We start from the raw sequence: 26043 nt of genomic DNA on the forward strand, positions 1-26043 counted from the left end.
ATAAACTATTGTGTGGTTTAAATATGAGAAAACACATGTACAAAGATTAATAATGTATATATAATATATAGAAATTATTTATATTTAATAAAGGTAATAATAGTATCTTGTAAATAATTTGTTCTATATTATTGTAGAATTAATATGCTTAGTAAATATAATGTTAAATTTTCTAATTAAACATAATATAGATTATGTACACAAAGTGCAAGTAATTTATATCAGGAATTTTTAATAAAACTTTTACTTACTTTAATTTTCATTTTTAAATACTAGCTACTGATTTATACAATTCATACATGTTTGATATTTTCATAAAATGCAAAATAAAATATATGATTTATTTAATAATGTATAATTGTTTTTTTAATACATAATATGGACAGTAAAATGTTTAAAATAATACAGGTATGTAATATACATGTGAGTCACAGAAAGGAACAGATTTAGTCGTTTGTATAAAATTATAATACTGCCAATATTAGCACAAATTCATAAATTTCTTAATTCAATTTTTTAAGGAAGAAAGGAGTAAATAACATAAAGTATAAAATATCATATGATCTTTTACATTTTTGCAATTACATATAAAAATATATATAACTATACATTCAAATTTGTACATAGGGTGTTCCAAAATCATGCTACAGAACTATTTGCTATATACTATAAATTTCTTTTTATTTTAAGAATCAAAGTTTATGAAAGCAAATCATAAAAAATATTCTTTTATTCACTAAATTTATCTATTAAATAAAAATTAAAAAATTAAGAACTGAACATAGAGAAATGTGTGTGGCATAATTACAATTCACTGGCACTAGTAAGATATATGTAAAGTACATTAAAGCTATTGAAAACATTTTCAAATCAGTACATTTAATACTAAAATGTATTGCATATAATTCTTCTGTATGAATATATATATATTTAATTATTGGAATTTGAGCAGCTTGAGCTGAAAATTGATGATTTTTTAAATTTATTTGTTTTTATATTAAAAACGAAATTTCAAACTACGAAATGATATGAAATTCGCTAATTTCTCCTAACATAAGTTTGTTTGTTTCTATGTTTAATATGATTTTGGGACACTCTGTAAATAAATAAATATATTTAATTCGTACAATTACATTATCTGTATAATATTATTTATAATTACTGGGCTATATTCAAAAAATATACACATGATTAGAAGATATTCACAATGACTGTTGTTTAAATGAAGAAATAAATTTTGTTATAATAAAGCATTTAGAGCTTCTACAAAATTTAAATATGCGAGTATTTAAATAATCTTTCTCTGTAAAAAGGCTGCTTATATATTTACACAAGTGTATGATTTCTAAAATAATATTATATTATATACTATATGAGTCATATTATAGCATATTCTATATAATATATATATATATATATATATATATATATATATATATATATATATATTTTATATGTCGGAGAAGCGTCAGGAATAGGGTTGTGGGTGTTTGATAGATCTTCATTTGAATTGGCCATCGCTGTGTTATAACGAAAGTACGGCCTGGTAATACGAATATGGATACTAACGATTCGACAATCAACCGCGGTGGTTGGGCACTTGCGATACTAGTAACGTTGGTCTTAGGTTCGATAACAAATCCACAGTCAACGGGATGATAAGTATCAACGTAATACTCGATTCGGGTAACTTCTCGATAACTCAATCAACAATTCGTCCAACGACTAACTAACAAACTAACTCCACCGTAATCCAAAAGAAACTGCCCTTATATACTCCTGTCCCCACTTCTCGGGTCAATCTTTGTTTTTAAGGAGAGCCATATAATCATTTCATACCTCTGTCAGGTACACATCCCTCCCGTGACCGTGGCTACGTCTAGTGACCTGCTATGTCACTTCGAGCCCGAACCCATCGTCATAAAGTCAGATTGGAACATTAACACTGTTTCTTATTTTTATTACTTAAGTGTAGCTATAGTAAAAGTCTGAACTATAGTATTGAGGTTTTTCCCAATATTCCGGACGGGAAATCCCGATGTTCTTTCATCTCCGACATATATATATATATATATATAATTTGTCATGATGTACAAGCAAAACCATTGTTTTTTTTTTTTTTTTGAAATTATGAATCTTATTTATTAAAACATTTGTCCTATCACAGCAAGTGATCGTACTGCAGATTGCACATTATTTACATGAATATGATGAGCAACTGTGTGATGATGGTCATCTACAACCATCTCTCCATATTGAGCTCGACAACGTTTCTGATGTGCAAACAAACTGCCACTGTGACTATAAGCAGCTCCACACGTTTTGCAAACATATGGTTTTTCTCCAGAGTGAGTATAAGTATGTTCTTTTAATGTACTTAGTCTTTTAAATGCTTTGCCACATGTTTTACACAAATAATTTGCCTCTCCAGTGTGTCGTGTTAAGTGTCGTCTAAAAGCTGAACTCACAGCAAATGCTGCACTGCATACATGGCAAACAAATGGTTTATCACCTGTATGAATCCTAATGTGATTCGCTAAACTGGTCGTTGTAGTAAATCCACTATTGCAAGTTTTACACACATGTGGTTTAATACCAGTATGAGTTCTCATGTGATAAGTTAAAGAAGAATTACTTGGATACACTTTACTGCAAATATGACACAAGTATTCTCGTGGAACCTTTTCTTTTGGTTTATGTGTCCTTTGATGAAGAACAAGACGAGCTTGACTAGCACATACTTTTCCACAGATTTCACAAGTAACTGGTTCAGCTTTTGGTTTATGCATTGATACATGACGTCTAAGACCTTTTTTTGTTGCCATAATTTTATCACAATGTTGACATTTATATTCACCAGATTCATCTTCATCACTTTCTTCTTTTTTAACATTTTCATTCTCTTGTAAAGTGCTTTGTGTAGTATTTGGAAAGGAATCATCATCAGAGTCAAAAAATTTATTATCATCTACTAAATTGTCTAGTAAGCCATGACCATGTTTTTCTGCGTGTTTTTTTAATGTATCAGGCCTAAAGAACCATTTTTTACATACAGTACAGGAATATTTTTTATCTCCATGTACGAGAGTATGTCTTTTCAGATTTTTTAAAGACGAACAATATTGACTACAAATTTCGCATTTGTACAACTCAGGTGCATTTTCAAAATCATAGACTTCATTCACAGTACCATTTTCATCATCAGTATCATCTTCAAATTTCATTTCTTTTTTTGGTTGCTTGTTATCCTTCTGTTCGTCTGTACTAATTTGTTTAATCATGTTATTTACTTTTTTAGTATGAGATTTTAAATGACGTACAAGACTTTGAGGTTTAGAAAAGCATGCATGACACAATTGACATGCAAGAGGTTTTGATGCATGTATTTTTTTATGATTTTCCATATTTTCTAATCTATAAAACATTTTTGAACAAACATTGCATTTATGCTTTTTTTCATGAACAAGGGAATGTTTTTTTAAACCTCTTTGTGTGCTGTAACATTTTGCACATACTTTGCATTTAAATTTTAATTCTCTAGAATCTTGACCATCATTGCTTGAATCATAATAATTATTATGAATTTCATCTTCGCTATAGGTTTTATTAGGCACTGATTTTACTTTCCTAGTAGAAGTACGTTTCTGTAAAACTTCTTCTTCTTCTTTGACATTATCATTTAATATATTATCATCAAAGAATTCCTCCTCTGGTTTTTTATCATCCTCTTCTGGATTTTGATTGATATCTTGGTTTTCTTTTGGTTTATTTTCCATATCAATAGTTTCAGAAATATCATTGTTACTCTCTTGTGTGAGAGATGTTTCATGTATATTATTTTCTGAAGTACAAGATTCCTTTTCAATTTCTTTAGATCCTTCAAATCCGATAGAACAAATAAATAGTTTTTCATTTTGCATATCAATCTGGTTGGTGCTTAAGTTGGATTCATCTCTACAATAGGTGTCATTAGTTTGCATATATTCTTGAGAATTTGATACTCCATGCATTTCTTCTTTCACAAAATAATCTTCTTGATCAATTTGTTTTTTTGATAATAATGTTCTTATCTCAGATTCAGTTTGTGTAAATGTGTCCTAAAATATTTAAAAGCATTTACATTTACTATACCAAGTTTACAGTTACTATATAACAAATTGACATAACATGTTATATTTACCACAATAGTAATTTTATTTGGTTTATTATAATACATTCGCAATTTGGCATCAGAATGTTGACACTGCTGTCTAAATTCATGAGCAACACTTGCTTTATAGATACAAATATCACAAATTAATGAAGGTAATCCGTCTTGTTCATGAATTTCTATCGATCCACAAACTTGTATCTTTTGTGGAAGGCTCGAGAAATCATTTACTTCTTGATCCGTACAGAAGATAGGAGATAAATTAGTACCCTCTGTAAGGCAAATTCTGCATATTCTGTCCATATTAAGTGGTAAATCAAAATATTCTGTCATTGTTTAATGCAAATACAGAACAGTTTCTATGTAATAGATTTCCTGTAAAGAATTTATATAAACATATTATATGATAATTTCAATACAAACACTTTTTTAAATAAAATATTTGTTTTTATTTTATGTATTATTTTATTTTATATTTTTTAATCAGAAGAAAACATTTCATAACATAAACATTGGGTTTTTATAAAATCCGAACTTAAGTGTATATTTACAACTTTTATTTAATATATAAATAACAATATAGTATTTAATGTTATTGATAATAAAGAATAAAAATTCATTATAAAGTTATAAAAATTCGAAATCATTGTGACAAAATTTTGAGATGCGTTAGTATATTCAATAACGTATACATAATAAAAAAAATGGAGTATACATACAAGATGGAAACATTTTATTTGAAAAACACTTATTTTTAAAGGAAATAAAAAAGATTAACATACAAAAATGAGAGGTTCTCAACCTTCGGATCTTTTGTGCACCGCGAAAACATGCCACGATGTTGAGACAATGCTTTAGCAGTGATGCCCAGATGAATACATTGCAGCTTCTTTGAAAAACCTGTATTTTCCAAAATTTTTATAATACACAATTCTCGAAAAATTTTTACCGTATGTTAAAGAGCAATGTCACGTGTTTCGTTATTAGTCATATATTATTCGTTTTGATGATACTTTTCTAAGAAAAATCTATCACTTCTCTATTTCTTTGTTTAATGGCTTCCCTGTACTACGAAAGTTGAGAGCAATCTGAAGCGAACGCACGAAATGAAGAGTCTAGAGACTTAGTGGACGGGTCAATACAAAGAAAGACTATACGTATATGGACTTATACTTCAATAATTGGTAGTACTTATTTCATGTAATAGGATGCAACTGTACAACATAAAGTTAAATATATTTTGTAATAATCAAAATAATAAAGTATTTATTGAAAAATAGCTTTATTACACCTTTTTCATTTATATTTGTGATATAATCAGTGTATTTTATATATCAACAACATTGAAGCTTGATATATATTAAACTTGCATGTTAGAAAACGAATATTATAATATATAAAATATATTGGGGGGGGGGAGGGATAAAATCTTAATACGATTATCTGTTGTTACTGCTAAGATAAATTTTGAATGGCATTAATTTATTTCGATTAAATTTTCATTAAATTGTCATTTACTCATTCTAAACTTGACATTAAATATAGAATCATTTTGATTTAGTGCGCTTTATATTTTTGTATTAAATAACCAATCGAAACAAACGGTTTGTAACTAGCAAATTTGCAATTTTACAATATTTAGGAATTTTATATTTAGAAAATTTTGTATACGATGAACGAATTGTTGAGTGGTTTGTCTATTTGTGACAATTCTTAGGTTTGATCGCCGTGGGACTTTCTTATCCACCGATCTGTCAAAAAATGTAAATGTAAGACTGTGATTGAAGTTTAAGGTTTCTAACATACGGTAATGCAATCGGAGCAAGTTATCCGATTAAGTCGGAATATTAGGCGGATGTAGAAGGAAAGCTTTTAAGTGATACTGGGAATATACTATTTATTTTTTAAATGCCATTATGGCTTTGCGTAAAGTAAAAGGAAACTTTGAACGTATGTTCGATAAAAATCTGACCGATTTAGTACGTGGAATTAGGAACAATAAAGAAAATGAGGTAAATTTGTAATTATGTTTGGCATATTACTCTCAAATATTTATTACAGACATAACCTTAGTCGAATTATTAATACATATTTTCATTTAAATATGTATTATATTGTTGTAGGCAAAATATATTGCACAATGTATAGAAGAAATTAAACAAGAATTGCGACAAGATAATGTAGCAGTCAAAGCAAATGCTGTGGCAAAGCTAACATATGTAAGTTTCAGATGTATATAATTTGTCTCTAGATACATTTTTAATATCATTAATATAATATGTTTTAATTTGTTTAGCTTCAAATGTTAGGGTATGATATTAGCTGGGCTGGTTTCAACATAATCGAGGTGATGTCATCTGCAAAATTTACATATAAACGAATTGGATATTTGGCGGCAAGTCAAAGTTTTCATGCAGATACAGAAGTATGACATTATTCGAAAATTGAGATAAAATTTAAGTTTTTAAGAAATCTGACAAACATTCGACATACTCTGCTAAATCAGACATATTTTATTTTGCATATTCATTTTTTTTTTTAGTAATTTTTTGTGAACAGATATGATAAAATATGCATTTGAAGAATTTTTATGATGTATGTTTATTAAATTAGTATCGTATTCTATTTTGAACAATATTATATTACAATGGATATTTTGGTATTTAAATATATGAAAGTAACACTGCATGAATATCTATAATTTATATTATATGTAAGTAAACAGTAATTATTTCATAAGTCCTGTTGTGACATATAAAGAAGATTTGTCAGGTTTCTAAAGATTCTGAATTAGTATAGAATAATTAACTCAATTTTGACAAATACAAAGTGTTGATTCATTGCAGCTGTTGATGTTAACTACCAATATGATTCGCAAAGATTTAAATAGTCAAAACCAGTATGACGCTGGTTTAGCTCTGAGTGGTCTGTCTTGCTTCATAAGTTCAGATCTTGCACGTGATTTAGTTAATGATATAATGACATTATTAACATCTACAAAGCCGTATCTACGCAAGAAAGCTGTACTAATGATGTACAAAGTCTTCTTACGATTTCCAGAGGCCTTGCGGCCTGCATTTCCTAGATTGAAAGAAAAGTTGGAAGATCCTGATAGTGGTGTACAAAGTGCTGCTGTTAATGTAGTTTGTGAATTGGCAAGAAAAAATCCAAAAAACTATCTAAGTTTAGCACCTGTTTTTTTCAAACTTATGACTACATCCACCAACAATTGGATGCTGATAAAAATTATTAAGTTGGTAAGTGAATATTAGCTTTTAGTCTTATATCAACAAAGTGAAACAGATTAATGAAGATATAGGCTCATTGTTATAATTAATGAATATTTGTATCCATACATATATATGTATACACATACATTGAACATGAACCAAATAATATTGGTCTTGTTTCACATGCTCAGTTCTCCACTATAACACTGATTGAGCCGAAAATGGGTCGGCGACTTACTCAACCACTAATTGACCTGATTTCAAGGTTTTCATATTAGTTGATCATCTCTTTGTTACCAAAATATAGTAAATTATAGACATTAGCTGTAGTATGCATTAGTAGCTTGTATTTATTTCTAATATGTATCCACGAATGATTACATTACATATTGTAAAGTGTAAACTATGTTTAGCAATATTCATATGTTAAATATCATCATATTTCTTAGATTGCAATTATATTTCCAGTTTGGCGCATTGACACCTCTAGAACCTAGGCTTGGCAAAAAATTAATAGAACCCCTTACAAATTTGATACACAGGTATTTCATGTATTTTTGTCTAAATGTAAACCAATATATTGGGTTTGCAGGTTTGTTCACTGCTTGCGGATTAGTTTAATATTTTAATGCTCCTAACATGGAAAATTTATTTAGATATTTATTTTCTTTTAAGTTTTTGTATTCATATTTCTTTGTCATTAAATAAATCCTAAATGATAAATTATGTAATTTATTGTATTTTGCAATTTAATTTTTCAAATGATTAATTAGTTATATAATTATTATAATCGTGTAATGTTATACTAATTGTATGATATTACTGGTTTTTAGTACATCTGCAATGTCCCTACTATATGAATGTATAAATACAGTAATAGCTGTATTAATTTCAATTTCATCTGGCATGCCAAACCATTCTGATTCAATACAGTTATGTGTTCAAAAATTGAGGATATTGATAGAAGATTCTGATCAAAATTTAAAATATTTGGGATTGTTAGCAATGTCGAAAATTTTAAAAACTCATCCAAAAAGTGTACAAGCTCACAAAGATCTTATAATGCAATGCTTGGATGATAAAGATGAAAGTATAAGATTGCGTGCCTTGGATTTACTATATGGAATGGTTTCAAAAAAGAATTTAATGGAGATAGTTAAAAAGTTAATGGTGCATATGGATAAAGCTGAAGGCACTGCTTACAGAGATGAATTACTCTCAAAAATTATTCAGATATGTTCGCAGAATAATTACCAATTTGTTACTTATTTTGAATGGTACAGTGATCACCAAGTTCATATTCGTTAAAATATATTATATTTTACATTTACATAATATTTATCCACATTTATAGGTATATATCTGTATTGGTTGAACTTACAAGAATGGAAGGTACCAAACATGGACCATTAGTAGCAACTCAATTACTCGATGTAGCAATTCGTGTCCAAGCTATACGAAAATATGCAGTTCAACAATGTGCCTTATTGCTAGAAAATTCATACCTTTTAACAGGTCAACCAAGAGCAACAATGTCTGAAGTTTTATACGCTGCTGCATGGATTTGTGGAGAATTTTCTAGGTATTCTATAATATAGTTTCTGACTTTACTGTTACTTTTCTGTTTAAAATGTAATTGATAATATATTACATTAACAGTGAACTAGAAGATCCTATAGCAACATTACAATCAATGTTACGATCACAAGCTTCCAGTTTACCAGGACATATTCAAGCTGTTTATGTTCATAATATTTTAAAACTTGCGACAGTAACATTATGTGAAGCTGTAAAAGATGGAGATACAGAGACTATGGAACAGGTAAAATAATCTACAAGTACCAAAATTATTATTTATCTAATTATTTATGTATTGTATTAAATGATGTTCATTTCAGAATTATACATAAATTTTGTTGTATTTTATAGATTTTTGCACTGAAAGATAAAATAGCTGCATTTGTATGCAGTGGGGATTTAGAAGTTCAAGAAAGGTCTAGTTCTGTATTGGTTTTACTTGAATGTTTAAAAGAAAGTCCTGGTTTGGCAGAAGAATTAATGGAAGCATTTGAAGGAGAGCTTAATCCTGTTGCGCCAAAAGCACAAAGAAAGGTAATTATTATTTATATGTTTTCATATAATTTTATTAGTCAATATTTTCTTCATTTGTTTCGAAAAACACATTTTATAAAATCATATCATTGTTATTAATTTCCTGTGTATTGATTTTTTATATTTTTTTCACACATTTTATGTATTGAATGTAATGTTCAAATTAATATTAGATGTTTGTTTTTTTTTTATTGTTACCAGAAATAAACTAAAAAATAATAATAATTATTATTTATATACATTATCTTACTTTGTTTAGGTGCCAATTCCTGAGGATCTGGATTTAGATTCATGGATCAATGATCCACCATCAGAAAGTTCAGATTCAGAAGATCAAGATATGAATGATATTTTCGTTAAGACGGAGAAAATGAACGATTCCTATCCTAAACGAGAATTTAATGAACCATCAGCAGAGGAACTTCAAAAACGACGTGAAGCTAGAAAATTAGAACAACAAAACAATCCACATTATTTAAAAGGCACATTTAAGAATTCCACATCATATCATAACTCATCAAATATTTATGAGGAGTTTGAAAACATTCCTGTAACGGAATTAGATATTCCAGTTTCTTTAAAAATTACGAATAATCATAAAAGATACAAAGTACATGGCAAGAAGAAGAAGAAGACTAAGAAAAGTATGTTTAAATCTTGCATATATATGCGTTCATGATAATTATATTATCTTAAACTGTAAACATTACAATCTTTAGGTAAAAAGCCTACTTCAGAAGATGAACAGGATGATATTTATCCTATTCAAGTGGTGAATACTGGGATTGGTGAATTACCACCAGGTGCAGAATTAAGTGATAGCGACGACTATGACCATGTGGATGTAAATGACCCACATAGAGCCTTAAATATTGATTTGGATCTACCTTTGAGGGATGATGAAAGATTACCTGTTTCAGAACATAGAGTTAATGAAAATAATTTAGTTCAAGAAACTACTGAATCTAAAGGAAAGAAAAAGGAAAAAGTAATATGTTTCTTCTTTTGTTTAAAAAGTTATAATATATTAAATATACATTTTATTTTTAATAAAGAAGTTATTAGTTCAAAATTAAATATAGTTTTATTATATTTTGTTTATTAGGGGCATAAAAAATCAAAGAAGAAAGTTAAAGAAGTTAAAGGGAAACGTTATGACAATCAGTTACAACTTACTGATATGTGGTTAGAAAATAATACTTCCACAGGAAATATTCAGCCACCTGTTGCTAATGAGTATACGGAGGTTTTCAGTGAAAAGGAATCAGAATGGAAAGATGCTAAACGCAAGAAGTCAAAAAGTCAAGAAAAGCATAAAAAAACGGACGAGGACTCGAAGCATAGAAAATCAAAAAGATCGAAAATTAAAAAAGAATCTTTAAAAAAATCTTCAGATTATGAAGAAACCGCTGGAATCTCGACACCGTCTAAAGAAATATTACCAGATTTAAGATATAATTTTTCAAATTCTGAAGATAATACAATTTTAGAACCAGTTACTTCGTATGAAGAATTAGCTAAAAATAAAGTGCTATCTATAGCATACGAATTGAAACAAGTTCCTCACGAGTCAAATAAATTAGTTGCGTCAATACTCATTACGAATAATTGTCAGAAGCTTGTAAAGGAATTAGTTTTTGATGTTCCAGATACATCGTCATTGAGATTAATGAGAAATGTAAGTTAATATGTACAATGAAGAAACAAAGCAAAAACTGTATAATTTTACAACTGAGTATATTATTTCTTACTTTGATAATTGCTATTTCTTACGTTATGTACGATATTTAACTTGCGTGGCAACAAAATAAAGAATTAATTTTAATAAATATGCTATTCTTTCAGATTGGAGATGAATTTGGTATAAAACTGCCATTTCAACTGTCTCCACAAACCAGCAAAGAAACACAGTTTACTATTTTAATCTCAGATGTAACATTTGCTCAGAGGTTGAGAGGCACGCTTACATATATGTTAGAAAGCAAAGAAAGTACATTGCAAGAGAAACTTGACTTTACTATGCATTTAACTTGCAGTAAATTCATGGTCGGCCATCTTTCACATAAGGATATATTAACAGAATTACTTAAAAGTGGTCAACTTGTATACAAAGTTAGGAAAGAAATTGTCCTTTCTCAAGATTTTGATGTTATTCTAAATTTAATTTGTTGTAAATGTAACCTTACACTTGTGGAACAAATCAATGATACTGCATCTTTATATGGACATTCTTTGAAAGGACATCATGTGTGCCTTTTATTAAAGTATAACGTAAGACAAATATATTTTACTTCTTAACATTTAGCACTAATAGTGATTTTAATAAAATAGTAAATGTAACAAAAATACAATTTTCTCTTATAGAAGTCATCAGGCAATTTGGTAATTGAAGGTAAAGGTGACAATAACACGTTATTGTCAGGAATTGGAGAAGAAATTTTAAGGATTCTAACATAATATTGAAATAAACTGAAGTGTCCGTATTTTATGAGTCCTATCCTCATTCATTGCAGCCGTGTTCATTGTGTAACTCAATAGTAAAATGAACATTCTATATTATATATATAAAATAATGGCTATAGAAATCGTATCCGCAAACTTATCAAATATTTTCAGAAAAAGATCTTATCTAAACTTTACATCTAATTTAGGTAAACAAATTTCTAACATATGCATGTAAACATACACATGTATGTGTATAAATAGACACATGTATAATTATCTATATGTGTATGTAAGATAAAGTTTTAAGAAGAGGGAAGAGAGATTTATCAGAAATTGAAGACATCAGAAAGGAAGTAGTTTATTTTATTTGTATGCAATTTCAGTTTATGAACTCAAGTGCAATAATAAGATAGTAGATTATAAAATGAAATATTTATTTTAATAAACTTTATCATTTAACTTCAAATAGAAGTTTCAAATTGAGAAGTTTTTTTGTAATTTACTATATGTAAATATTACATATTAATGACAATTTTCTTAAAAGTTAGTCATGTTTCATATTAATATAAATAAAACATGTTTGTATAGCTCAGAATATTGAAATACTAAACTATTTTGCCAAAGTGAAGGAGAAGTATAATAAACTTTTTATGTGAAATATTATTTGTAAGAGTATTCATCTGTAAAGTAATCCAAAATATCTTAATAAATTACAAATATTGTATATTGAAAATTAACTACTTATACACTGATATCTTCAATTTTGTGTTTATTGAAGGATTAATATCATAATTACGTTGTTGAACTACTGATTAAACTGTAAAATACATCATGGATACTCGCGACTCGTGTGAATGTACATCGATGTTTTTCAGCGGAGTGTATACTTTCTTCATGTAATGACTTTGTAATATCAATAATTTAATACACATAAGGTTTTATGATAAGCATATAAATATGCAATATAGTAACACATGGAACACCAAATGTAAATAGCCAATACTTATATGCTATAAACAACATCTTTATTTTAAATATCTTCCAAAAAATAATCTCATTTACGTAAAAAGACGTTCTATAAGAAAGTAATTTAATTATACATTACTCCTCTCTATATTAACATTAAACTTATGATTTGAAGTCATAAACAATAAATAAGTGCTGATGAATAATTGAAAAAATATTAACAGCATAAATGCCAGTAAATGATTTATAAAAATTGGAATTAATATCTTAGCCTTTAGACAGATTTAAACCGCGAGGAATAGAAATATTGTGTATCAATAATATGAATATTGAACTTCTTGCTTTAAATACTTTTTCTTTAAATGTAAATTTTTGAACTGTTACTTTTTTTTTATTGCTATTTTTGAAAACGAATTTTCATGTTCTGTTGTAATAACATTTACTGTGCCAAAAAAAGATTAATCAATGACAACTTCGTCCTTCGAACATATAATAGTGTGAAAATATATTTAAGCCAAATAACTTTTTGTTTCCTTTTTGCATTTATATATAATACTAAATATACTATTAGTTTATGAAGATTATTGACATCATGTTTTACATCGATTGTAGTTTATGTATACTGATGTTTATAAAAAAAAATATTCGTTTTTACGAATAATAACGATCTGTTAAATTTATTCATAAAAATTGTCTTACTCTTTGTACTTGATATATATAAAAATATAGATTTTATCTTTGAAAATATGTTTTATGTAGAAAATTTTTTCTTATTAAAAGAGGTATAAAAATCATACTTTTTATATGAATTATATTTACTTATAATTCAATTTTTTGTGGGGGATAAATGTTCAAATTTATAAGTGAGCATTAATTTTGTTTTAAATATTACAATGTATCTTTTTTGTTGATAAATATATAGAAAATATAATATAAATTTTTAAACAATCAAAATAAAGCTCAGAAATTGTAAACATTAACATTGCTCGGTTTTTTTTACTGAAATTGGATTTAATGATATATTTTTCTTTTTTTCTTTATTTACTTATAATTCTCAATGAGAATCAATTGTAAAATTCATCCAAATAAAAAATGATATCTTTCGTGATACATGTAGTATCATAAAATTCCCTAGATTTGCAATTTTGTTGCATGAAATATATTCAGCTGATGAAATGTATTCAGTATGATATACTACGATTATTTAGTTGATTCAACTTATATAGCAACAAAAGTTTAGATTATTATGTAATAATATTATAAAATAAATATTTTTAAGATCCGATGGATGAGTTGCATTCACATAAAAGGTTGGTATAACATGTTTTGACATTAGTTTAATATGGCGGTATTTTTTAGTGTTAGTGCATGGTAACAGTATCGCGTTCTTTAATATTTTTGTGTTATTAATTGAAATTTTGTTGCCAATGAATTATGGAGGCTGGTGCGAGTACCGGTACTCGTACAACGCGATTTATGATGGAGGGTGTCGGAGCCCGAGTCATCCGTGGACCCGAATGGAAGTGGGGTAAACAGGTTAGTAAAGAGGTTAACTGGTTTTAATATAATTTTTATATTTTCACATAACATACGATATATATTTCATTTTTTTATAATATTGCATGTCCGTTAAGGTTATTGCATCATACTTAATATTCGTTTAATTTATTGTTGGAAAGTTTTTATGTATATTTATTATGTTCTATGTATAGTTTATTAATATAGTTTTAGTAATTTATTTTATTAAAACATTTTGTATAATTATGTTATATATGTATATAAGATCGCAAATTTATTTCTTATGTTTTGATTTACTTTGTTTTGTATGCATTAGTTTCTTTTGTTGTAATTAATTTTCAAGCACTTTAAACGATAAGAACTATTTTTAATTTGTCTTGTTTTTGTTTTAATAATCTTGAAAATTTTTTATTTTATTCTTTTTTGAGATATAAATAGACTATTACTATTGAGTTTCTTCTATGTTAATGTATTTATGGTCATAAATATGTTTTAAGTATAATTTTTCAATATGACAGGATGGAGGAGAAGGTCATGTAGGAACTGTTAGAAATTTTGAATCTCCAGAAGAAGTAGTTGTCGTTTGGGATAATGGTACAGCAGCTAATTATCGTTGTTCTGGTGCATTTGATCTTCGAATTTTGGATTCAGCTCCGACTGGCGTGAAACATGATGGAACAATGTGTGATACGTGCAGACAACAACCAATTTTTGGAATTCGTTGGAAATGTGCAGAATGTGGGAATTATGACCTTTGTTCTATTTGTTATCATGGAGACAAGCATCATTTAAGACATAGATTTTATCGTATAGCAACACCTGGAAGTGAAAGAGTATTATTGGAGCCACGACGTAAAAGCAAAAAGGTATTAATTCACTTCTTTAAATGTTATATTAGTATCATCATCATTATAATAGTAATATAACTTATCTTTTTATATATGATGTTAGATTGCAATTCGTGGTATATTTCCTGGTGCCAGAGTTGTAAGAGGTGTTGATTGGCAGTGGGAAGATCAAGATGGTGGAAATGGTCGAAGAGGTAAAGTTAATGAAATTCAAGATTGGTCTGCAGCTAGTCCACGTTCAGCAGCCTATGTTATATGGGATAATGGTGCCAAAAATTTGTATCGTGTTGGTTTTGAAGGAATGGTTAGTTTAAAAGATAAATTATTAAGTACTGTCATAAATCAGATATAGCTATGTGAATTACGGGAGTAAGTATGTATATTTAAAGAATAATATGGACAATTAGTGATTGTTAATGTTTCAGGCGGATTTAAAAGTTGTTAATGATGCTAAAGGCCAAACAGTTTACAGATATCATTTACCACTATTAGGTGAACAGGGTCCAGGTCGCACTGGCGCCCATGGATTACAAATTGGAGATCAGGTTATTGAACATCATGATTATTATAAAACAATATAATAAAATTTCTAAAAACAAAAGTAATAAATAAAGCTGTTTGTTTTGTAGGTTAATGTTGATTTAGAATTAGAAATCGTACAATCGTTACAACACGGGCATGGTGGTTGGACGGATGGTATGTTTGAGTGTCTTGGTACTACAGGGACTGTTGTTGGTATTGATGAAGATCACGATATTGTTGTGTCCTACCCAAGTGGAAATCGATGGACCTTCAACCCTGCTGTATTGACAAAAGTACAAATACCAGTCCCCGTTACTAGTTCAAGTTCTGACAACCAAACATTTGCGGTCGGTGATTTGGTACAAATATGTAACGATATAGAAAAAATACAACGACTTCAACGAGGTCATGGTGAATGGGCCGAAGCAATGGCACCGGTACATTATATAAAATTCTCTAGAATATAGATTTTACAAAAATACAAATTAATTTTAAATACATGTATAATGTTTATGTTTTTATAGACTATGGGAAAGATTGGTAGAGTTTTGCAAATTTATCACGATGGGGATTTAAAAGTAGAAGTTTGTAGTACATCTTGGACATATAATCCTCAAGCAGTTACCAAAGTTGCAAGTAGCGATGGTAGTGTACCAGGAAATAGTAGTGGGGGTATGTTTAAAATGTGTTTAATTTATTTGCATCATTTCCTAAAATTTGGAAGAGAAATTAATATTTTTTAACTTTTTCAGAACGTCTATCAGCGTTGCTAAAAAAATTGTTTGAAACGCATGTTTCGAGCGATGTTAATGAAGAGTTAGTAAAAACCGCTGCGAATGGTGATGCAGTTAAATGCGAAGAATGTTTAAAGAGACCTGAAGCTGATGTGAATGGCGTATTTTCGGGTCATACTGCTTTACAAGCAGCAAGTCAAAATGGTCATCTAGAAGTTATTAAAATTCTCCTCCGTTATAAAGCAGATGTTGAAATTGAGGTAAGAAGAGAACTAAGTTTTTTTAATTTATTATTATTTTAAAAATAATCTATGCAATATATATATTTATATATATTACCATTGGAAGGTTATGTATTTAAGAATACTTAATTATTAGGTATATTGAAAGTAAACAATTTATGATACATTTAGGATAAAGATGGAGATAGAGCTGTACATCATGCAGCATTCGGAGATGAACCGGGCGTAATGGCATTATTAGCTGGTGCTGGAGCTGATTTGAATGCTAGAAATAAAAGACGCCAAACTGCCCTCCACATCGCGGTTAATAAAGGACATGCCGGTGTAGTGCGCACGTTATTGGAGTTGGGATGCCACCCAAGTTTACAGGTAAGTAATAATATGTATTTTTACATGTATATCCTTTCCAATATGTATATTTTTACACACATTTCCTTTTCGATATATTTGTTCCTATATACATTTTCTTATGTATATAAGTTTAGTATAGGACTTTTAAATTTCTTTACGAAACTTTAATTGATTTAAAAGTAAAAATATTATTGAGCACAGAACTTAATAGATTTAATATTATAATTGGAGAGATTAATATTAAATATTGTTAATACTTTTAATTAAATTTATATATTATAGTAGTGACTTATCGATTAATGTAAGTCTCCTTTAGCTTTTGGAAATTACATTACTTGCACTATAATATATTAGTAAATCTATTGTTTCTTGTGTAATAATTTCGGTAAAATAAAGAAAATTAAAAATACAATATATTGATATTTTAATTCAATATATACACTTTTCTTATTAATATATATAGAGTGATTATTGGAGATACGTTGTATTTCTAGAATAGGATATACATAACATAGATATTGGACAGTCATTCTTAATAATCACTCTTTATGATAGATTTACACAGTATTTTTATTTCGATGCTATTACATTTGAATAAATTGCAATCTTAAAAGTTTACTTATTATTTGATTTCTAATTTTTTTTATTAAATTTCATTACAATATGGTATATACATTATATCTATAAAATTCTAAAAAAAAAGAGAGAATTGTAATTTTAGAAATATTTTAAGATGAATTATTTACGATTACGTTACTTCTCAGTGATTTATGAAAATATGGATTCACTTTTCTTTCCTTATATTTAGCTTCTTATATACTTAAATTTTCATTCGATTGCTTATCTATTAGTTTAAGCATTTCGAAAAGTTTTGATTCGTAGCTAGCTTTTTTGAATTTCAATCATAGTATAATTTTAATATTAAATATTTCAGATTTTATTACATTGTTTCTTTTTCATTCATTATTTTTAATTACACAAATAGAACGTATTTCCACAATGTTTTCTTTAACATCAACGAATTTTCAATTTTATTATCATTATACATCAGAAGTTATCTATAAGTTCATTGTATTTTCTAGAATTTAGTATACGGACCTTGTGACTTGATTTTTGATTACCTGCTCTTATTTTTGTTATGGTTTATTTGAATTTTAGGGAGTTGATATTATTGTTATCATATTATCTCATTCTTCTATATGTTTTCGGTACTGTTACTAAGTAATGGCGAAATTTATCGCGTTACACTTATTTGTTTAAAATAGTGCAATTATTTTAAATCTAATTACGATAGGGCTTATAGCATTATATTATTATAATTTTATTTGCATTCGAACAATAGAAACATTTCGCAAACTATTAACTAATTATTATTTAAAGTAAGTAAAAGTAACATCAATTTTTGTTAACAACTTCTGAAGCATAAAACGTTAACTTTTACGTTTATCTCACGATTAATTAAGAAAATATAATTCCTGTTTATTTTATATGAGTAGTAATATATTGAATATCATGTAGATTACCTATGATTTATATAATTTACGGAAAAATGAATTTATACCTTTAGACATGAACGATCGTTATTTAAAATTTCAATAATATATACTTCTCATATCGTTGAACCTATAAAAACATACATATACATATGTACGTGTCGTACGTATTTCGTCATTGTTAATTCAAAAAATCTCTTACATATGGAACATTCAGTATGGTTATTTAATTTTTTATTCCGCTAGTGGGCAATTTCGCGTGTCTACTGCGAATTTTTCTACCTCAGCTTAATTACTCAGTCTCCGGAACCATAAGGTCGTCGTCATCACCGTCGTCGTCGTCGTCATCGTCGTGCACGGACAGAGTTCCACGTACGAATGTGAATTAGTGTTAATTCACCTTTGTTACATGGGTATCTCCTCATTTGCAGGAGACTTAATTAATTCAGTTATCTGCCTGGAGGAAGCCTCGAATTCCACCTGCGTTACGAGTGTCGCAGGATTGTGTTTGAGAATACGTGTTGCGCATAATCAAGCCCCGCTCTCTGTACATTCGGTGTCCGGGCAATGGGGTATAACACAGAGAATTTCTATTTTCCTTCGAAACAATTCAAACCTGAAGACAACTGGGAGCGTTTTCTGCGATAAACAACACTTACGTGCTTGGAATACGCTCTCGAGGATCGACTTCCCTTTTTGTTTCTCGCATTTTTCCCCTCCCAGATAATACTGTCCTTCCTGTCTATCTCCGGCCACTATCATAACACGAAACGTTTTAAGAACTCGAACACGCTCGGTTCCAGATGAAATTTTGAATAGAAGACGATTTTCGGACACGAAGTTACGCGGCTTTATACTTAAGAAGCTTGTACACTCTATCGCTTAAGAGTTTTCGGACGCTCGGTTATTTTCTTCGCGTCATATCTATTTTTGCGCTTACTAGGATTTATTAACGTCTCGTTTTAAGTCTACCGCAATTCTCTTCAGATTTATAAAGGCTCTCGGTTTTAATCTTACCCTAGATCTTGTCCTGAATCTAATGTTGAAGCACGAGCCTTGCCGGGATTCAACGAGGTCTTGCTTAGAACTAATCTCGAACTCGCTTAGAACTTTAACTTATTTTCGTGTATCTGCGAGCTGAATGTACATTCCTGGATTCCATCTTAGCTTCTTGCACGGATCCACTCACATACAAGTACAAACTTGCTTCTTTAAGTGAATGATCAACGTAAGCTTGTATAAACTGCTTGATAATTTCAAAGGAATATTTACGTGGTTTTCATATCTCAAAGAGTATTTTCTATCGTATTGATCGAGTATCTGCGATAAAATGTAGCGGTATGTTCACTTAATACGTTATAATTTTAATTAGTTAGCAACTTTAACTATCGTTACAAAATTTTTCTTGAAAATGAATTCCAATATAGAGGAATGACATTACGAGGAGTTATAGCTTGCGAGTACTGCGCAGAAATAATTATTTTTCAGGCTCTTTAATCATTCAAGAGTTTCCTTCGTGTTCGTATTCTTCTAAATTTTTAGAATCTTGGAAGTTAAGTCGTTGAGGCTCGAACCTCTTCGAGAGGATTCATTAAACGGGCATATTAGAGATTCTTTGAAACGCCAGCACACTAGCAATTACAATAAATTATTGCAAAACCTTGTGTTCGTATAACGCTCTTTTCACAGGTAAGGAAAGTAATTAAGAAAGTTAGGTAATGCGTCCTCTCATTTTCATAATCACCGCGCGAAATGGTATAAATTAACAGTAAACGTAAATCAAGGACGTTTTTAAGGGCTGCGGGTTGATCAGTTAGCTGTGCACCGCTGCAATATACCAAGTTTATATAAAGCGTACGATTGTTTTAAGAATTTGTTTACATCTCTTTGAAACAAGAACATTTTAAAGATCTTCCACTCGAAGCATCGTTATTTCGCAAATTTTCCACCAGATCAGCCGAATTTTTACTTTCGAAGCTACGAACGATCTAAATTATACAGTAAAAATATACGGAATTGTTATTGTTATATGGGATCGAATGATTCCAACTAGTCGTCGAAGATAGAAAAGTGAAAAAATCCCAAGAAATGCGAGAAATTATTTGCAAGAAAATTGTCTAGCAAACATATAATGCTGGCAAAAAATAATGCTTATTTTTGTAATTTTCTGCTCTTACCACTTGAAATCCTCTTTTCACGAATCTCACGTTCTTCTAACACGGGACTGAATTATTTTGAGTTGTGACGCTTTTGAAATACGTGTGCGAATTGCCAATGAAGTAAAATTAAATAGTTTCAAGTTATATGTGCACTGTACGCTTGTCTGACGTATAATACGTTTATATGAGATTTCTGCAAGCGTTCAAATACTTTGTACGGATGCGAATAGATCGATATCTTTATTCACCGACGAATGTTGTCGGATGATCGAATCGTTGCTTGGTTAATCGAAAAGTAGACGATCGTGGTGCTAAAGGGAGTCATTATAATTTACATGGAAGCGTGTAAATTCGAACTAATGACGACTAATCGTTTCCTAGAAACCATATTTTCCCATGGCGTTGTCGACTCGATCTCTTGGACAGCGTGTTTCAACCATTTTATTTCACGAACACGATCATCATTATTGCGCGCACTATAATTGAAGTCGATCGTGTCCGCTACGTTGATCGATACAGTTAAATAAATCTGGCGAATAAACCGTGGTAATCGGTATCGCCGCGTAATCGTACACGAGCGAAACCGCATAGCTGATGGTTATGACGATTATTTTTTAACGATTTAATCTGGGCAATTAATAACGATCGTCCCATAAATTTGGAAATTCCACGAATGAAAGAGTAACCTCTACTGTATCTAGATCGTTCATTCACCATCCATAGATCGTTCATTCATTATCGTTAGACTGTGAATATTCATGCGGAAGTTTTATCAACGCTAACAAACAAATAGAATCTAAGCAGAGATTTCTTTCGCTCGCTAAATATTATAACCAGTGGCATACTTTGGGTATTTTATACAGAGTGGTTGGTAACTGGTGGTACAAGCGGAAAGGGGGTGATTCTACGCGAAAAAAGAAGTCGAAAATATAGAATAAACATTTTTCGTTTGAGGCTTTGTTTTCGAGAAAATCGACTTTGAATTTTCGCTCGGTACGCGTGCACTTTATCGCGTCTCGTTATAACGGATCTCACTGTAGATCGTTGTCTCGATGGAAAAATTAAAAAAAAAAAATTTTTATTCTATATTTTCGACTTCTTTTTTCGCGTAGAATCACTCCCTTTCCGCTTGTATCACCAGTTACCAACCACCCTGCATATCTTCATATTATATACATTCAATACGCTTGTTTGCAGTTTTAAATTTCCCACGAACGTGAAAAAATCCGCCGTCTAATTATTCAGAAACGTTGGCGAATGACGCGAATTTGTCAATGCATTACTATTGAAAATACGACCAATCGGAGTATAAAACGCGAACAGGTTCTGAGAGTATCGTCTTTGTATTCGGTCAACCGCGTGATCCGAAGGGGTTCGTAGGGGATGAAGTAAGAACGAGACACCCGGTAGCCCTTTGCTCCGTCGTGCGAATAATGCATTCAGTCGAGCTAGGAGACTTTGCGCCGCTGCGACGTCTTCTATCCGAGAAAATGGTTCGCAATTTCGACATGGGGCGAGGTAGGGGTTGGAAGAGTGGTGTGCCTATAGCCCGTATGGCCCCTATTACAAATCCAATACCCACCTAGCAGAATGGTATACGGCGCCTTTTTTCTCTTTCTTCCTTCGTCTTCTCTCTTCCTCTTCCTTTTCGTCTCTTTTCTCTGCTCGCTCGATCTATCTCACGACCGGCGTACCTGCTAGGCTAGAGCCGCATCCTGGTGCGATGCCGCTATAAAACATATTCGCTGACAGCGACAATATTCCCCTTGGTGCAGAGTCGACAGAAGTAACGCTCTTGGCTCATGGCGCGGCCTGAAAGAAAATGTCCGCTTCGTGCGGCCGATCGCGCTCGAGGAATATCGCTTGTGATCGGTCGAAAAGGGCTATGCCAAAGATAGATAATTCAACTGGCTGGAGGATTCGAGTCACGAGTGAAGCGTTACGCCCTTCTGCAGCGGCGATCGCCTCGTAAATCTTTAAATTATTGACACTTTTGCTGATGAGTGATTTAGCGCACGCTACGAGAAACGTAACGTTGCCTGTTGTTTGCGGATTTCGGGCGAATCTTTCGTTCCGGTTTATGGCTGATTTTCTGCGTCAGTCTTAGAACGCTTTAGCAGAAATTTGATAAATTCGTTACTGCCCTGTACGCTTTGCGTAAGGAACAGTGAAATTTCTGTACAAGGACGCGCAAAAATACTAGCGTAGATCAGATCTCTCGCTCGATCCATTCTCCAAATGTAACTTCCGATGGCTATCTTTGCGAGGCTTACGTCCTTGAGCCGAAACTCGTTCCAAACCCTTTCCAACTACGTTACGTTAAAGCATTTCCTTTTATTCGCCGAGTGGCGTAGAAATTAGAAGATCGATGAAAACGTGTCTCGATTATATGAATTTTTATTTCAATTCTCGTTAAAATATTTGTTTTCATCTGCCAAAACGTATGCTATATTTTTCCGTGTAATCTTCGTATTGTAACCACTGCGAGTTGATACCACTAAACACGATCCTCATAAGAGGACAAACATGTTCGTCGGGAGGAATACAGGAATTGCTAATTCGCTCTATCTGATTACGAATTTTACTTGCAACTATACGATCTAGTTACGGTGCAGTAATGGTGGGTGCAAGCGACGTCGTACCATGTTAGACAGGGATGGTAGAGGTTGTTGTGGCCGGTTGCACGAAAGCTGGCTCGTTGATTAGGAGACAACAATGCTTCAAAAACGTATCGTCACTGACGGTGACGATATTGTCCTTGGAAAAGACTTAAGAATGGGACCATTTGTGGGTAAACGCGGGAAAAATATCGGTCCTTGAATGGCTGCGTAAAATGTTGTCTCTTAAAGCTCGTCTTACGACAATGCCAAGATAAATAAAGCGCCGTGATAGCTGCGATTTAGCTTAAATACAAGTCAGCATCTATCTTCGCGTTGATAAACTGCTTGATAATTTCATGGAGAAGCAGGAAAACGATGACACAGAAAATATGGCCATTCTATATGTGTGTATTTTATATCGTTTTTTTGTTGCGTTGTCATAAAATTTCATTAAACTGCTAGACTCGAGTCAGAAATTATTTACGCGTACGAAGACGAGACAGTAAACTCATCGTGTGAAGTGGATCGCGACATTTCCAGGATTACCGTGTTATTTGTTCAACTAATTCCAAGAAAATCCTAAAAGCCAGTTTACAGAGGCGCGAGATACGTTATCCTGTAAAATACAAGAGTAAACAGGTATTTGGGAGATTGGTATTTTTCGGTATGAAAGGAACGCGAGAGCTAAGAAATTGCAGCGATGCGTGTATTGTCGCGGCTTGTTTTAAATTTCACGCGACCGCTCCTCTCAGAAATATGTTTACTCGCGAAACGCGTTCCTTAAGTTAACACGTACCATGCATACGAAATATCTCGGTCCGCTTCCTGCAATCTTTATTCTGGCGCTATTAAGTGTAATGTTCATCCAGAAAAGCGCTGCTCAGATTCAGAGTTGCCAGACATTCCTTTTGGTGTTACGGGGATATGTATGGGAACGAAGCGTAGCCACGCGCTGTGCACCAAATCTCTCATCGTGCGTTGCCCGCTCATCTTCTTTCGGAATAGAAAATAGGTTCGGCGTTAGATAAAAAGACGCGACTCTGCCGGTCAATCCCTCGTGGACTTGGACAGAACGTTTTATATAAATACTTGAATAGATTCCTGACATAAACGGATTTAACACTTTGCTTTTGCAGAGAGATCCGCATCACACCCCAAAGGCGTATTCTTTTTCATTCTTTATGTAGTTTCGCAGAGGGCTTTCGCAGAATCTCGAGCCGTCCTCCCTGTAACCGTCAGATTCTTTGTAAAGTACTCTTTCTCAAAGGTTAGCATCAAACAAGCAAGACGTTTGAATAGCGCAACCAGGCGACGCGACTTGCGTTGCGTTTCGTGTTTTATTAAGTTAACCCGAGGACAGAGAAGTTTTATGAAAGAAGCAAGAAAATAAATAAGACGAGAGAATGACTTCTCTTATTTTTTTCTTTTTTTACGTTTCGAGTTAACTACTTAGTTTATTCCGAGATGGCTCAAAGTGAAAAGGACCTGTTACGTCTAAAGACGCGCGGTTGACGAATTTTCGCGGAAGCCGACATACGATACTTTTAATATCCTCGATATCTGAATATTACGAGTAATATTTTTAAAAATACGAAGAGAGAAAGAGAGAGAGGAGAGTTGTGATAACACGAGAGTTATGAAAACGTATTGAATTTATTTCGCTGCCCTTCTGTGAAGAAGCGAAAAATGTGTCTTGCCGTGTTCCTCCTCTTCGTACATATGCAAGCAACGAAATGATATAAATAAAGATTCAAAGTTCCAAGCTTTTCCTATCGGTAATTCAGCTTGAAATTCCTTCATCGTTTTTAAATCATTCTTTCCAGCGAGTTTTAAGTTTTCTTGTTTTCGTAAACTCGAAGGGAATTTCCCTCTGTAGAGCTTGAAAAATGCACGTGTCGAACGAATCGACGAATATATCTATAAAATGTTCGTCGGTAACGGAGTTAGCGAAACAGCGCGGCGCATTTCCATTTCAAACATCGAAATTTCCCGCATGTAGAAGGAAAACGAAATTCCTCGTATTGCTTCCGGTTATCCCGCGAAATTGATGGCGAGAATGAATTTATTTGTAATTTTTGGTGCGCGATACGTCTAAGGGGAAGAGCACTGTAAAACAAAATTCAAGCGGCGCGCGTATAATCTTGTTATCGGGGAGAATTTAAAATTGGCTCCAGGCTGCAAACCTTTATTCCGCGCAAACGACTTTAATACACGTAGACACACACAGGATGCTAGTTATTCTATGTTGGTTACAATTTTTGTTAGTCCGGAATTTAAGTCGTGGTTGTGTGTAGAAGTTGGTCGATATAAAGGACCACGACTGGAGGTTGCACATGTTTTGTACATGTATGTATATGTGTGGATCCAGTGTACGTTGTCGGGCTTGAAATGTCGGCAAAAGAGGATCGTAAAACGGCCAGGGTATTACGCTGTTAGTAGCGAAGTAGACGAGCTACACGTTGATTATTTTTACAGTTACGGTCTGTGCTCCATGGTCTAGACCAGTGGTTAGTGTGCCAGTCATCTTTTGTACCATGCTCCGAGAACACTTGAAAGCGTTTCCCGAGTGTTCGCCATTTGAATATGATAGAATAGAAACATCGCTGCCAGCTTCATTTCGTTAAAGGAAGAATTAATGACGTTATCCTGGACAGTCGCGTAAGCTCTTGTCTC

At 31.4% G+C, this 26043-nt stretch overlaps 3 protein-coding genes across 8 annotated transcripts in view; 2 read left to right on the top strand and 1 right to left on the bottom strand.

The window, feature by feature from the left end:
* Positions 1-298: 298 nt before the first annotated feature.
* On the bottom strand, positions 299-5268 carry LOC117153841 (uncharacterized). 4 transcript variants are annotated; one of them, XM_076617339.1, is made up of 3 exons: positions 5100-5268; positions 4181-4525; positions 299-4097 (listed from the first exon to the last, which is right to left on the bottom strand). In XM_076617339.1, the coding sequence occupies exons 2-3, from the start codon at positions 4481-4483 to the stop codon at positions 2145-2147; spliced, it is 2256 nt and encodes a 751-aa protein (XP_076473454.1). In that variant the 5' UTR covers positions 4484-4525; positions 5100-5268; the 3' UTR covers positions 299-2144. The 4 variants fall into 4 exon arrangements, with proteins under 4 accessions (XP_076473454.1, XP_033184177.1, XP_033184179.1 ...); XM_033328286.2 differs by having other exon boundaries at positions 4953-5268; XM_033328288.2 differs by having other exon boundaries at positions 4933-5268.
* A 563-nt stretch (positions 5269-5831) lies between these two features.
* Positions 5832-12972, top strand: garnet (adaptor-related protein complex 3, delta 1 subunit-like garnet). The gene is made up of 14 exons (XM_033328284.2): positions 5832-6162; positions 6274-6369; positions 6447-6575; positions 6997-7407; positions 7849-7922; positions 8214-8657; positions 8735-8962; positions 9040-9202; positions 9310-9492; positions 9752-10136; positions 10212-10480; positions 10598-11170; positions 11338-11763; positions 11857-12972. The coding sequence occupies exons 1-14, from the start codon at positions 6067-6069 to the stop codon at positions 11947-11949; spliced, it is 3570 nt and encodes a 1189-aa protein (XP_033184175.1). The 5' UTR covers positions 5832-6066; the 3' UTR covers positions 11950-12972.
* A 1260-nt stretch (positions 12973-14232) lies between these two features.
* Positions 14233-26043, top strand: part of LOC117153898 (mind bomb 1) — a 345338-nt gene continuing 333527 nt past the window's right edge. For 2 of the 3 annotated variants that reach the window (XM_076617153.1, XM_076617154.1), the window contains exons 1-8: positions 14234-14439; positions 14940-15287; positions 15373-15573; positions 15695-15814; positions 15899-16228; positions 16316-16463; positions 16544-16785; positions 16939-17136. In XM_076617153.1, coding sequence (XP_076473268.1) covers positions 14338-14439; positions 14940-15287; positions 15373-15573; positions 15695-15814; positions 15899-16228; positions 16316-16463; positions 16544-16785; positions 16939-17136 — 1689 coding nt within the window. In that variant the 5' untranslated portion in view covers positions 14234-14337. Of the gene's footprint in view, positions 14440-14939; positions 15288-15372; positions 15574-15694; positions 15815-15898; positions 16229-16315; positions 16464-16543; positions 16786-16938; positions 17137-26043 lie in introns of all 3 variants that reach the window. The other variant, XM_076617152.1, reaches the window with a different exon arrangement.

Source organism: Bombus vancouverensis, chromosome 3 (assembly GCF_051014615.1).
Source record: "Bombus vancouverensis nearcticus chromosome 3, iyBomVanc1_principal, whole genome shotgun sequence".
NCBI classification, from domain to species: domain Eukaryota; kingdom Metazoa; phylum Arthropoda; class Insecta; order Hymenoptera; family Apidae; genus Bombus; species Bombus vancouverensis.

Bases quoted from the DNA above. Each gene is read 5' to 3' on its own strand.
- LOC117153841 (XM_076617339.1), bottom strand. From the start codon at position 4,483: ATGACAGAATATTTTGATTTACCACTTAATATGGACAGAATATGCAGA. The intron at 4,098-4,180 runs GTAAATATAACA...TAAATATTTTAG, and splicing joins CAAATAAAATTACTATTGTG to GACACATTTACACAAACTGA.
- garnet (XM_033328284.2), top strand. From the start codon at position 6,067: ATGGCTTTGCGTAAAGTAAAAGGAAACTTTGAACGTATGTTCGATAAA. The intron at 10,137-10,211 runs GTATGTTTAAAT...TACAATCTTTAG, and splicing joins GAAGAAGAAGACTAAGAAAA to GTAAAAAGCCTACTTCAGAA. The intron at 11,171-11,337 runs GTAAGTTAATAT...CTATTCTTTCAG, and splicing joins CATTGAGATTAATGAGAAAT to ATTGGAGATGAATTTGGTAT.